Source organism: Ornithorhynchus anatinus, chromosome 1 (assembly GCF_004115215.2).
Source record: "Ornithorhynchus anatinus isolate Pmale09 chromosome 1, mOrnAna1.pri.v4, whole genome shotgun sequence".
In the NCBI taxonomy this organism is placed as follows: Eukaryota; Metazoa; Chordata; class Mammalia; order Monotremata; family Ornithorhynchidae; genus Ornithorhynchus; species Ornithorhynchus anatinus.
In genome coordinates this window covers 131,856,578-131,871,509 of record NC_041728.1, presented here as the reverse complement: position 1 = coordinate 131,871,509, position 14,932 = coordinate 131,856,578, and the positions used below count along the sequence as shown (strand labels likewise).

Below are 14,932 nucleotides of genomic sequence, written 5' to 3'. Positions count from 1 at the left end.
CAGAGATTTTAAGCGACTCGCCCAAGGTCACCCAACAGGCAGGTAGGCGGCAGAGCGGGGACACTTCTACACCATATCATCATCAGTGGTATTTGTTGAGCGCACGCTGGGTGCAGAGCACTGTACAGAGCACTTGGGAGAGTACAGCACAACAGAGTCGGTAGACGCGTTCCCCGCCCGTAACGAGTTTACAGTCTAGAGGGCGGAGCTCCTCCGATAATCCCACAAGCAAATCGGGAACGATCTGACCCTCTGATCGAGAGATAATAATAATAATAATAATAATAATAATGATGTTGGTATTTGCTAAGCGTTTACTATGTGCCGAGCACAGTTCTAAGCGCTGGGGTAGACACAGGGGAATCAGGATGTCCCACGTGGGGCTCAGAGTTTTAATCCCCATTTTACAGATGAGGTAACTGAGGCACAGAGAAATGAAGTGACTTGCCCACAGTCACACAGCTGACAAGTGGCAGAGCTGGGGTTCGAACTCATGACCTCTGAGTCCAAAGCCCGTGCTCTTTCCACTGAGCCACGCTGCTTCTCTAGATACTGTTTATCTGAACATACACCTCGTTAGCTGTTCTGATACGTTAATGGGCTTCCGATGAGAAGCAGCGTGGCCTAGTGGATAGACCACGGGCCTAGGAGTCAGAAGGACCTGGGTTCTAATTCCGGTTCTGCTCACCTAATCACTGATTACGTTCCGTGACCCGTTAAGAACATAACTGGCAGGGGAGAGAGAATGTGAATGGCACTGCATCAGCCAACGACTCTAGAGTGAGAAGCAGCGTGGCGTAGTGGATAGAGCAAGGGCTTAGGAGGCAGAAGGTCATGGGTTCTAATCTTGCCTCCGCCACCTGTCTGCTGGGTGACCTTGGACTAGTCACTTCACTTCTCTGTTCCTCAGTTCCTTCACTTGTAAAATGGGGTTAAGACTCTGAGCCTTATGTGAGACAGGGACTGAGTCCAACCTAATTATTCATTCAATAGTATTTATTGAGCGCTTACTACGTGCAGAGCACCGGACTAAGCGCTTGGAATGAACAAGCCGGCAACAGATAGAGACGGTCCCTGCCGTTTGAGGGGCTTACAGTCTAATCGGGGGAGACGGGCAGACGAGAACAGTAGCAATAAATAGAGTCAAGGGGAAGAACATCTCATAAAAACAATGGCAACTAAATAGAATCAGGGTGATGTACATCTCATTAAACAAAATAAAATAAATAGGGTGGTAAAGATACATACAGTCGAGCGGACGAGTACAGTGCTGAGGGGATGGGATGGGGATTACCCTCTATGTACCCCGGTGCTTAGTACAGTGCTCGACACATAGTAAACGCTTAAGAAATCCCACAGTCGCCATTATTATTATTATTATTGTTATTCGTTCCCCCGCTCTCACACACGACGAAAATAACCTATTTTTTCTGTATCTATTTGCGCTACCTAAGTCCCGGCATTTTCCGCGGCCATGGATCCCGGCGGACACGTCAGAGGCCCTCCTGCCCACGGGGTGAGGGAGAGCCCGGGGAAACCCGCCTCCACCACGAAGAACGCCTACACCCGGCTCGTGCAGCAGCATCACAGCGTCAGGTTCCGTTCCTACTTAAACTACGTCGCCCAGAAACTGCAGCTGGAGGCCGAGGCCGGCGCGGACACGGACTCCGCCCGCAAAAGGGGCCCGACCCAGGAGGCTTCTTTCAGGAACGGGTTGACCGTGCACGGCTACTCCCCGGGCAGAGCCGCCCTGGCCGGGATCCCGGAGTGCCCGGGCGTCCAGAGACGGCTCGAGGACGGTTTCGAGACCTTTAGGCGACCCCGCGCCTCGACTCCCGCGGAGCAGTCTCGGAGGGATCTCGGCGCCGGCCGAGAGGGAAACGCGCGGTCCGGGGAAGACTGCCGTCCCCGTCCCCGGCATGTCTTCCCCAGGGACTCGCCGAAAGCGATCGAGGTCTTAGGGAACAGGGGGCCGGGCAGGAACCCGAGGCCCTTTGGGGCCCCGCCGAGGTTTCCGGGCCCCGAGGAGAGGGACGAAGCGGAGACGGGCAGAAACCGAGCCCGGAGAAATAGAGCCGGGGCGAACCCGGGCCGAGCCGACGATTTTCGGGCCGCCGAGCAGCTCGGCACGGATTCGCCACCTTCCAGGTCGGGGAGACGAGGTCTCTCCCATTGGGACCGAACCCCAGGTGAGTCGTGGGTACGTCCGGTGCCGGGAAAGCGCATCCACGTTGCCGCCGCTCTGACGGAAGCTAGGAGGACGCTTCTCCGTGGACAGACGTATCGGGCTCTCTTCTTCCTCGTGGTCAATCGGCCGTGGAGGGGGGGACTTTAGCTCCTCCCGGACCCTAGGATGTCCATGCTGTGGGGCGCGCTAAATCAGTGGCTTCCAAGTGGTATGATTCTCTCACTACTCGGGCCGGGCAGAAAATCTCCTGTGGTCCGCCTAGCTCCGCCTCGCTCTGCCGGACACTTCACTCCCATCTCACGCACACTTCCTTGATCCTAGCTCCTACCCGCTTCTGTTTCTCTCTTCTCGTCTTACCACCCTCTTCCCATCCTCTTACTGCCGCTCTCCTCTCTGATGCTGTGCTGTGAATAGACCATCCCTGTGCTTCCCAATGGCTAATTGGATAAATCCGGTTCGCCGGAAGCATAAGAAATGGTCATCTCAGCAACTAGATGGATCACTCCTCGACTCCGGTTCCCAAATCCTCTCTCATCGCTACCTCCCCTTCCCTCTCCAGTCGAGGCCTCGGTCTACCGTGCAGGCCGGTGAGGGAGAGGGATATTCGTAGAGGGGGTCACCTCCTCGAGGGCCGGGGACTGTGTTCCTGATGTGGGTTGTGTTTTGTTTTTTATAGTGGTGTTTGTTAAGGGCTTACTGTGTGCCAGGCACCGTACTAAGCGCTGGGGTCGATACGAGCCAGTCAGGCTGGACACAGTCCTTGTCCCACGTGGGGATCACAGTTTTAATTCCCGCTGTACGGATGAGATAACCGGGGCCCAGTAAAGCAAAGCGGCTTTCCCAAGATCGCGCGGCTGGTACGTAACGGGGCCGGGATTCGAACCCAGGTTCTTTTGACTCCCAAGACTGGGCTGTGTCCACTAGGCCAAACTACTTGTACGTTGCCAAGCACCTAGTCCTGTTCTTGGCACGTGTCGGCGATGCATATTACCGCTGAGGAGCATGGAAGAGAAGTGCTCTGCAAATCGTAAGCGCTCGATAAATACTGTTGAATGAAGAGAAGCCGCCGGGACTCCAGGGCTGCAGAGGGATATTTGGGAATGGAGGCGGGTTGGGGAGAGAGAGAGGGAGGGACCGGGGCTGGGATGGAACTAGATTGTGAGCTCGTTGTGGGCAGGGAATGTCACTTTATTGTACTGTACTCTCCCCAGCGCTTAGGACAGTGCTCTGCACACAGTAAGCGCTCGGTAAATCCGATTGAACGAATGAATGAGTGGAACCAGATAGCAGCTAGGAAGCCACGAGAGGAGGAGCCGCTTGGTCCCCTGGAGACACGAAAGCCACGATTTTACCCAGGGAATAATTTGGGCATGGCGGAGAACATTTGAATATAGGAAGGTTGGGGCATTTTTTCTTGTACGAATAAATGAGCTATAAATTCACCTGACGGGATTTGCACCCTTTATCTGCCCCACTGCATTTATGTACATCCATCCATAATTGACTTATTTATATTAATATCCGTCTCCCCCTCTAGACTGTATGCTCCTTGTGGGCAGGGAAACATGTCAACCGACTCTGTTATAGTGTCCTCTCCCAGGACGGTAGTAAGATATTCTGCACAGAGTAAAAGCTCAGTAAATGCGATTGATTAATTAATTTTTTTTTTTTTTTTGCTTTAGCAACAAGGTCGATATCAGGATCTTCTGGACTAGCTTTCTGGAGGGGGGGAGTGAGATGAACTAAGCAGCGTGGCTTAGTGGAAAGAGCACGGGCTTGGGAGTCAGAGGTCGTGGGTTCTAATCCCCGCTCCGCCATTTGTCTGCTGTGTGACCTTGGGCAAGTTAATTTCTCTGTGCCTCAGTTAGACCCAACTGTAAATTGGGCATTAAAAGTGCAAGCCCCATGTGGGACAACCTGATAAGCTTCTATCTACCCTAATGCTTAGAACAGTGTTTGGCACATAGTAAGCGCTTAATAAATACTGTGATTATCATTAGAGAAGCAGCGTGGCTCAGTGGAAAGAGCCCGGGCTTGGGAGTCAGAGGTCATGGGTCCTAATCCCGGCTCTGCCGCTTGTCAGCTGTGTGACTGTGGGCAAGTCACTTAACTTCTCTCTGCCTCAGTTACCTCATCTGGAAAATGGGGATTAACCGTGAGCCTCACGTGGGACAACCTGATTACCCTGTATCTAACCCCAGCTCTTAGAACAGTGCTCTGCACATAGTAAGCGCTTAACAAATACCAACATTATTATTATTATTATTATGAACAAGGTTCCCCAAATTTCTAGGGAATGGATCGTTCTTGTTGCCAAAGAGCCATTTTCAGCCGGTGAATAGAAAGAACTTTCAAGGTCCTATCTTGATTCTATTTATTGCCATTGTTCTTGTCTGTCCGTCTCCCGCGATTAGACTGTGCGCCCGTCAAAGGGCAGGGACTGTCTCTATCTGTTACCGATTTGTACATTCCAAGCGCTTAGCACAGTGCTCTGCGCATAGGAAGCGCTCAATAAACACCACTGAATGAATGAAAATGAAAGGGCATTTGTAACCTAGGTTGTAGCACTTTCTAACGGGTGAGGGCAGTGAGCCTAAATCAGAATAGGATCTTGAAAATGGTCACGTGGATCGTGGGAATGAGAGGATGGCGTAGCGGCTAGAGCGCGGGTCTGGGATTCAGAAGGTCGTGGGTTCTAATTCTGGCTTTGCCACTTGTCTGCCACTGTCACGTCACTTCCCTGGGCCTCAGCTGTCTCATCTGCAAAATGGGAATCGAGACTGTGAGCCCCACGTGGGACAGAGACCGTGTCCAACCCAATTACCTTGTATCTACCCCAGCTCCTAGAACAGTGCCTGGCACAGAGTAAATGCTTAACAAGTACCATAATTAGTATTATTATTATTTTCTTAATGAAATTAGTTAGAGAAGCAGTATGGTTCAGTGGCAAGAGCCCAGCCTGGGAGTCAGAGCTCATGGGTTTGAATCCCGGCTCCGCCACTTGTCAGCTGTGTGACTGTGGGCAAGTCACTTCACTTCTCTGGGCCTCAGTTACCTCATCTGTAAAATGGGGATTAAGACCGTGAGCCTCACGTGGGACGATCTGATTACCCTGTATCTACCCCAGCGCTTAGAACAGTGCTCGGCACATAGTAAGCGCTTAACAAAAACCAACGTTATCATTATTATTATTATCTACTGAGCACGGATATTTAACAGCTGTTCTGCTTTCAAGACTCGGGTGCTGTTATGTTGCATTAAGTGTACTATATATATATATATATATATATATATATATATATATATTTACTGAGCCGACCAGTGTAGCGGGAACGGGGATTTTACCGCTCATAATTTTTCAAAGCTCTATGTTCTCTATGAACTGAACACATTGTAAGGTATATTTTTACCGGGGAGTTTCTCCTTATCTATAGATTTGATCTTATTCCAATTTAATGTGTACATCCTGTGGAGTAATTAGGTTCTGAATTGGGAAGTTTGGCAAGTCACTTCATTTGAGGTCACGACACCTTTGCACCATGCCTGGCCCCAAAAGGGTGTTGAATAGATGCTACTATTACTGTCAGACTACCTTACATATGTGAATTTAATCGCATTTAAAATACGTGGGAATTAAGCTCATTATGTACAAAGGAAGAACAACAATATCGAAAAAAATGATGTCTGTTTTAGCACATAAGGGACATCGGGGAGACAGAATTAATAATAGTAATAATGGTCACAGTTGTGCTATTTGTTAAGGAATGTGTGTTATTATGATAACACAATCATCTAGTCTGGAAGCTCATTATGGGCAGGGAACGTGTCTGATAATCCTGTTGTACGCTCCCAAGTGCTTAGTCTAGTTCTCTGCATGTAGTAAGCGCTCAGTAAATACCACTGATTGATCTTTTTTTAACCTGCTGCTGATACAGTGGCAACTGGTGCCCCAATGAGAACGTGACTGGCAGGCTCACGGGGCGGGCATGGTCCTGCACAACCACTAGCATTAGAATCACTTGCTCCGAGCAGAGGTTGTTATTATTATGTTATTTGTTAAGCGCTTATGTGCCAAGCACTGTTCATTCATTCAATAGTATTTATTGAGCGCTTACTGTGTGCACTGGACTGAGCGATTGGAATGTACAAATCGGCACTGTTCTAAGCTCTGGGGTGATTACAAGGTAATCAGGTTGTCCCGCATGGGGTTCACAGTCTCAATCCCCATTTTACAGATGAGGTAAATGAGGCACAGGGAAGCGAAGCGACTTGCCCGAGGTCACACAGCGGACAAATGGCGGAGCTGGGACTAGAACCCGCGACCTCTGACTTCAGCCCTCAAATCTCAGGACTGCGGGTTTGACCGGCATCCGTGATGGAAGACCCCCCCTCGGTACAACATTTGGTGTATCAGTTTTCTTGTGTCCAGTCCAATTTGCTCGTATCCACCCCAGCGCTTAGTACATTGCCTGGCACATAGTAAGCACTTAACAAATACCACAGTTATTTTTGGAAGCGTAATGAATAGAGCACGGGCCTCGGAGGCAGAAGGTAATGGGTTCTGATCCCAGCTCTGCTACTTGTCTGCTGTGTGGCCTTGGGCAAGTCATTTCACTTCTCTCTGCCTCAGTTACTTCATCTGGGGGTTAAGACTGTGAGCCCCGTGCGAGGCAGGGATTGTGTCCAACCTGATTTGATTGTATCCACCTCAGTGCTTAGTACAGTGCCTGGTAATAATAATAATGTTGGTATTTGTTAAGCGCTTACTATGTGCAGTGCACTGTTCTAAGCGCTGGGGTACATACAGGGCAATCAGGTTGTCCCACGTGACGCTCACAGTTAATCCCCATTTTACAGATGAGGTAACTGAGGCCCAGAGAAGTGAAGTGACTTGCCCACAGTCACACAGCCGACAAGTGGCAGAGCTGAGATTCGAACCCTTGACCTCTGACTCCGAAGCCCAGGCTCTTTCCACTGAGCCATGCTGCTATATAGTAAGAGCTTAACAAATATCACATTTATAATAATTATTATTAATATTAAGTAATATACCCACACGTAGAGCCATTTGCTGTAATCTATTAGGCGACCTCTAGACTGTAAGGTCCCTGTGGGCAGGGAAGGTGTCTACTAGCTCTGTTGTGTTGTACTCTGCCAAGTGCTTAGTACAGTGTTCTGCTGCACCCAGGAAGTGCTCAGTAAACACCATCAACTGATGATTGATGGAATGGTTGTGACAACAAAAAATTGTACTTTTCCCCACTTGGGCTATTCGTGTTTATGGTGCAACTGCTTTGGTGTGTCTAATCAAATGTATTTAATGGCAGCTATCACCGTCATGCCTGTGTCATCAGAGATATTAAACGAGAATAGGACTGTAGGCAAAGGGAGCTGTTTCCTTGAAATACCCGTGTGATGGTAGTGAGAATCCTGGTAAAGTGACAGTAGCTTTAGGGTTGAGGAGTGAGGCTTCGTTAGTGTTGGTGGAATCTCGTCTTACGCTGTCGAGTCGTCTCCGACCCATAGCGACTCCATGGACACATCTCTTCCGGAACGCCCCGCCTCCACCTGCAATCGCTGTGGTAGAGGATCCATTGAGTTTTCTCAGTGAAAATACCGTCCTTCTTTCATTCAGTAGTATTTATTGAGCGCTTACTATGTGCGGAACACTGTACTAAGCGCTGGGAATATACAGTTGGGCAACAGAGACCATCCCTGCCCAATGATGGGCTTACAGTCTAATCGGGGGAGGCAGACGGACAAAAACAAGACAACGTAAACACGATAAATAGAATCAAGGGGATGGACACCTCATTAGCAAAATAAAGAGGGTCATAATAATCTATACAAATGAGCACAGTGCTGAGGGGAGGGAGAGGGGGAGGAGCAGAGGGAAAGCGGGGAAAGGGGGCTTAGCTGAGGGGAGGTGAAGGGGGAGCAGAGGGAAAAGGGGAAGCTCAGTGTGGGAAGGCCTCTTGGAGGAGGTGAGCTCTCAGTAGGGCTTCGAAGTGGGGAAGAGAGTTTGGTGGAGGTGAGGAGGGAGGGCATTCCGGGACAGCGGGAGGACGCAGTCAACTCGAGTCTCCGCCCTCGACTCTCTCCCGTGCCGCTGCTGTCGGCACAGGGGAGCTTCGATTTGTAGCAGATTGCCTTCCGCTCGCTAGCCACTGCCCAAGCTAGGAACGGATTCGGTCTGCTCTGCTTGATTCTCCCTCCCGTAGGCGAGACCGATAGAGTATTGGAAGCTCTCCAGGTGTGACCGTGAGAGAGGGTTGGTGTAATCACTAGGATAATAGATTAGTCAATCAGTGGTTTTGATTGAGCACCTACTGGGCATTTATTCAGTCACATTTATTTATTGAGTATTTATTGAGTGCCTACTGTGTGCAGAGCACTGTACTAAGTGCTTATAAAGTGCTTGGGAGAGTACAGTATGACAGAGTTAGTAGACAGGTTTCCTGCCCATAAGGAACTTACAGTCTCTGAATGATTTGGGCTTGGAGAACGGGTTTATGTCCGCAGTCCCCAGGATCAGAGAGCTTTTGAGATCAAAGCCTTTGACCTAATAATAATGTTGGTATTTGTTAAGCGCTTACTATGTGCAAAGCACTGTTCTAAGTGCTGGGGTAGATACAGGGTGCTCAGGTTGTCCCACGTGGGGCTCACAGTTTTATTCCCCATTTTCCAGATGAGGTAACTGAGGCACAGAGAAGTGACTTGCCCCAAAGTCACACAGCTGACAAGCGGCGGAGCCGGGATTGGAACCCATGACCTCTGACTCCCAAGCCCGGGCTCTTTCCACTTAGCCACGCTGCTTCTCTATGGCTTCTGCCTTCCTCCACCCGATCCTTCCTATCCTTCTTGCCCAGGCTTGCCAGTTATTCTTTAGGGTAAGATGGCTACCCTGACCTGTAGGGAAATGATTTTTCTTAAGACTGTCCTTTATTCATTTATTCATTCATTCAGTCACATTTATTGACCGCTTACTGTGTGCAGAGCAGTGTATTAAGCGTTCGGGAGAGTACAGTACTACAACGGACACTCTCTTTGCTCTCAACCACCTTGCAGTCTAGAGGCAGGGAGATGGGCATCAAAACAAATAAATAAATGACAGATATGTACGTAAGTGCTGAGGGGCCGGGAGGGGGGGAGGAGAAAAGGGAGCAAGTCACGGTGACGCAGAAGGGAGTGGGAGAAGAGGAAAGCGGGGGCTTTATCTGGAAAGGCTCTTGGAGGAGCTGCTTAGAGAATCAGCGTGGCTCAGTGGAAGGAGCACGGGCTTTGGAGTCAGAGGTCATGGGTTCTAATCCCGGCTCCGCCGCTTGTCAGCTGTGTGACTTTGGGCAAGTCACTTAACTTCTCTGTTCCTCAGTTACCTCATCTGGAAAATGGGGATTAAGACTGTGAGCCCCACGTGGGACAACCTGATTACCCTGTGTAGAACAGTGCTCGGCACATTGTAAGCACTTAACAGATACCAACATTATTATTAGGAAGGAGAGAGTAATCGTCTGTGGGATTTGAGGAGGGTGGGTGTTCTAGGCCAGAGGCGGGATGTGGGCGAGGGATCGGCAGTGAGATAGGAGAGATGGAGGCACAGCGAGAAGGCTAACATCGGAGGAGTGCAGTGTGTGGGCTGGGTTGTAGTAGGAGAGTAGCGAGGTGAGGTAGGAGGGGACAAGGTGGAATTCTTTAAAGTCAATGGTGAGGAGTTTTTGTTTGACACGGAGGTACTTAAGTGAAGTCAGGATTTTGAGGATGCAGATCAGAAACACCAAGTGAAACCAGTGGAGTGTCCAGTTAGTAACCTGAAAAGTTAAGTGAACACAAACTGGAAGAAAGTACTCTCAGTAGTTGTTTCTTAAGAGAGTCTGTGGCTCTGGCCCAATTTTCCTGATCCGCCATTTACACGCTCAGAATCTTAAAAGATCCAAGGCAAATCATTTCACACATGTTCAGCTATAGAACTAATTTATGTAATGGTAATTATTAGTAATTGTGGTATTTAAGGGCTTGTGGGTAAAGCGCTGTACTAAATGCTGGGGTAGAAACAAGTTTATCAGGTTGGACACAGTCCCTCTCCCACGTGGGCCTCGCAGTCAAAGTAGGAGGGAGAGCTGGTATTGAATTCCCATTCTGCAGAGGAGAAAACGAGGCCCAGAGAGGTTAAATGACTTTCACTCGTTGGTTCAATCGTATTTATTGAGCGCTTACTGTATGCAGAGCACTGTACTAAGCGCTCGGAAAGTACAGTTCAGCAATAGAGAGAGACAATCCCCGCCCACAAAGGGCTCACAGTCTAGAAGGGGGAGACAGACATCAAAGCAAGCAAACAGGCATCAGTAGCATCAATACAAAGAAATAGAATTTTCGATATAAATGTACATCAAAACAAGTAAACAGGCATTAGTTTAAATAAATAGAATTAAAGATACGTACGTAAAAACACAAGAGCTGTGGGGGGGATAGAGCAAAGGAAGAGAGTCGGGGAGGTGCGGGGGAGGGAGAACTGAGGAAGAGGGGTAATTAGTCTGGGAAGACCTCCTGGAGGAGGTGAGCCTTCAGTTGGGCTATGAAGGGGGGACGTGTGATTGGTGGATTTGAGGGAGGGCGTTCCATTCATTCATTCACTAGTATTTATTGAGTGCTTACTATGTGCAGAGCACTGTACTAAGCGCTTGGAATGTACAATTTGAGGCCAGAGGTAGGATGTGGGCCAGGGTTCGATGGCGGGACAGGCGAGAACGAGGCGCAGTGAGAAGGGACTTGCCCAGGTCCCCCAGCAGGCAAGTGGCAGAACGCGCTCAAGCGACAGAGCACCGGTCTAGGAGCCGGAGGACCCGGGTTTGAGTGTGAGCTGCGTTGCTAACCTGCCGTTGACTGTGGACAAGTCATTTAACTTCTCTATACCTCAGTTTGCTCATCTGCAAAATGGGAATAATAACGCCTGCCTTTCCTCTCCACCTCACAGAGTTATTGTGAGGGCTAAAATGTTCTAATTAATGTGAGAGCACTCCGGGAATAAAAATGCTGTAGAAAACCAAGGTATTATGAGAAGGGGCGAGGCCTAGTGGAAAGAGGACCCGGGTTCTAATTCCGGCTCTGCCACTTGTCTGCTGTGTGCCTCAGTTGCCTCATCTGTAAAATGAGGATTAAGACTTTGAAGCCCATGTGGGACAGGGACTGATTGATTATTGTATCTACCCCGTTTAGACTGTGAGACCGTCCCTGGGCAGGGATTGTCTCTGTCTGTTGCCGGATTGTGCATTCCAAGCGCTTAGTACAGTGCTCTGCACATAGTAAGTGTTCAATAAATACTATCGAATGAATGAATTAGAACAGTGCCTGGCACATACGTAAGCGCTTAACAGATGCCATGAAAAAAAATCCCGTATCCGCCAATTACCTGCTGTACGATCTTGGGCCAGGCCCTTAACTTTTCTGTGCCTGTGCCTCAGTTCCCTCATCTGCTGCATGGGGATTCTCCCTCCAACTTAGACCGTGAGCCCCACGTGGGACCTGATTGTCGTGTTTCTACTCCAGCGCTTAGTGCAGTGTTTGGCACATAGAAAACACTTAACAAATGCCACAGTTATTATCGTTGTTATCCTCGGACTCTCAGGCTCCGCTCGGCCACCCGCAAATAATTCCAGTTTCCATCAATTGCGAAAGGCTCTCATATTTATTACTTTCATGTCGGACCTGATTTTTGTTCTTCCGATGGCCGTACAAGGCAGAAACCCTGTAGCCAAGTGTCTGTTGTTTACAAATAAGAATTATTCTGTCGTCTCACATCAGGAGAAAGAGATGCGGGGGGCGAGGTGGGGGCCGGCTTTATTAAACTATCTACTTCATCTCCTCCGGCACCCAGGAAAGTACGCTCCCTCTAGGGCATCCTTCAGTACCTTGTCCGGGCTCCGTTTCGTGTCTCGAAGGACGGAACTTCTGCTGGTTCCCTGGGGAAAAGCCGGTGTCCAATCTCAGATCAGTCTGCCTGTCTGGGAGTTTTTCTTTGTAATTAGATGGAGCGATTAGCGTGTCTTTACTCTTGCTGGAGTTTCCTTTAAGGTCAGCATCGTCTGCAGTAATACAAAAGACATGTGTGCAAGAGTGCTAAGTTACCGTTGCTGTGGGAATCATAACTCTCGATTTCCTCACATCTGGGTTTATAAAATGTGCACCAGGCCATCGTGTGAATGCCATTTTTATATTTAACGTGCACCTGGAGGCCGCAGGATCCCCGAGATGCAGCCTTTCCCATAAATGGCGAGTTTAAAACCTAAAGCCCGCAGTTTTAAAATAAACCTCAGCGCCCGAAACTTTGCACCGAGGCTCCCGCTGGACGTTCCGGGCTTCCATGCGGTGGGAGATTGGCTGCTGTGGAGGCATATGCTGGGTAATTAGAGAATTTCAAGGGAAGCAGAGGCTTTGGCTTGTGACCTTAATGAGAAGGGAGTCCTTGGCTTAAGAGCAGTTGTATACAAAAGCAGCGTACTCTCCCAAGCGCTCAGTAAATACGATTGAGTGAATGCAACACTCTGTACACAGTCAGTTCTCAGTAAATAGCAGCGTGGTCAAGTGGCTAGAGCATCGGCCCGAGAGGCAGAAGGACCTGGGTTCTTATCCTGGCTCCGCCACTTGTCTGCCGGGTGACCTTGGGCAATGCGTTTCACTTCTCTGGACCTCGGTTCCCTCATCTGGAAGATGGGGGTGAAGACTGAGCCCCATGTGGGGCAGGGGCCGGGTCTAACCCGATTTGCTCATATCCACCCCAGCGCTTAGTCCGGTGCCTGGCACATAGTAAGTGCTTAACAAATACCGTAAAGAAGTTGATGGATCGAATCCTGAGCGGCAGAGAATGGAAATGAGTAGCTTTGAGGGTGTCCTGGGCCAATATTGTGTTAGTGGGTGCTACCTTGATTGTGGGCTCGTTGCGGGCAGGGAATGTGCCTACCAACTCTGTTATATTGTACCCTCCCAAGGGCTCAGTACGCAGCGCTCAATACACTTCACTATTGCCGAATTGTCCATTCCAAGCGCTTAGTATAGTGCTCTGCACATAGTAAGCGCTCAATAAATACTATTGAATGAATGAATGAACTTCGTCGATCGATCGGGCTGTCGAAGATTCGCTCGCTCACTCTTCGTCACGTTCCCGATCTGAATCCTACCCCCTGGCTCCCCCAGCGTCCCTTGCCGTTCCCGAATTCTTTGCTTCAGAGCCACCCGATTGTAGGTCGATGCCTCGCCCGGGTCTGCCTAGCAGGGGCAACATTCATTTTTTAGGTTGTGTTTATTGAGCGCTTCCTGTGTGCAGAGCACTGTAATGAACGCCTGGGAGAATCCATTCAACTACAAAAAGAAATTTTTTTGGAGCTCACAGCCTAACTCACGGCGGCCTCCGATCCAGGGATGAAGTGGTCCTGGGGTGTGGAGTTAACGTCTTGACCTGTCAGCGAGGCTGTGTGGTGTCCACGGGGCCGAAAGGTGCCGAAGGCAGTAAATGCCAGATGTTTATGGCTGGAGCCCCGAGAGCAGGCATCACTGTAGCAACACTTTCCTAACAAAATAAGGGGAGAGGTATGACTTAAGCTGACACGTATTTTCAAATACGGATCGCAGAAGCCCGGCCGATATTAATCCCTTGTGTAAAGTAAAAAGAGAGTTTTCATGAAAACGAACTTTTTATTCAAAGTGATATGAACCCAGGGAAAAGCTCCTTTCAACGGGTGTATCGGGGCGTTTTGGTGAAGTGAAATCTACAGTCTGCACGATATAGACCTTCCTGACTTTCCACTGGTATATTCGAGCGATTTAGTTAAATTGAAATCGGTTGTTGGCAAGATGCAGACCTTCCCGATCTGATTAGGTTGATTACTTTAAAAGCCCAGCAGCATGGCTTAGTGGAAAGAGCCCGGGCTTGGGAGTCAGAGGTCGTGGGTTCTAATCCCGGCTCCACCACTTGTCTGCTGTGTGACCTTGGGCAAGTCACTTAACTTCTCTGCGCCTGAGTTACCGCATGTGTAAAAATGGGAATTAAAAAATGTGAGCCCCACGTGGCACAATCTGATTACCCCGTATCTTACCCCAGCACTTAGAACAGTTCTCAGCACATAGTAAATGCTTAACAAATACCATAATAATAATAATAATAATAATCCCTCCTCATTTTGAGGTGAGTTGGTGTGGCCAGCTGTCTACTGCGGCAACCATTTCGATTTTGCAGAAGTTGATCGGAGAATGGTTTTTCAACCTGTTATAAAAATTGTGCTTATGTGACCCACCTTGAAAATGGATGTTTTTTTTTATAAGTAGCAACATTACCCCGTAATGCTGAGACATTCCGACCCACTTCTAGAGAATGTGTGTAAACATAGGATTGTCATCAAATTTTCAGTGGCGGAAGCAGCGTAGCTTAGTGCATTAATTGAATACGGGCCTGCAAGTCAGAAGGACCCGGGATCTTCCAATGTCTGATCTGTGGTCTTGGGCCTGTCACTTCTCTGCGCCTCCCTTACCTCATCTGTAAATTGGGGATTAAGGCTGTGAGCCCCACGTGGGACATGGACTGTGTCCAACCCGATTAGCTTGTATCTGCCCCAGTGCTTAGTACAGTGCCTGTCACGTAATAAGCACTTAACAAATACTTTTTTTAAAAAAAAAAAATGGGCTTTGGACTTTCTGGAATCTCTGGGAGATTTGAAGGCCTCTCCCCAAGGGATTGCAGTGGGGAGAAAGATAATA

General features: G+C 49.1%; 1 protein-coding gene across 2 annotated transcripts in view; it reads left to right on the top strand.

Annotated features, from left to right (window-relative positions):
• Window positions 1-1,458: 1,458 nt before the first annotated feature.
• Window positions 1,459-14,932, top strand: part of DIS3L2 (DIS3 like 3'-5' exoribonuclease 2) — a 450,189-nt gene continuing 436,715 nt past the window's right edge. For both annotated transcript variants that reach the window (XM_029065889.2, XM_029065897.2), the window contains exon 1: window positions 1,459-2,189. In XM_029065889.2, coding sequence (XP_028921722.1) covers window positions 1,475-2,189 — 715 coding nt within the window. In that variant the 5' untranslated portion in view covers window positions 1,459-1,474. The remainder of the gene's footprint in view (window positions 2,190-14,932) is intronic.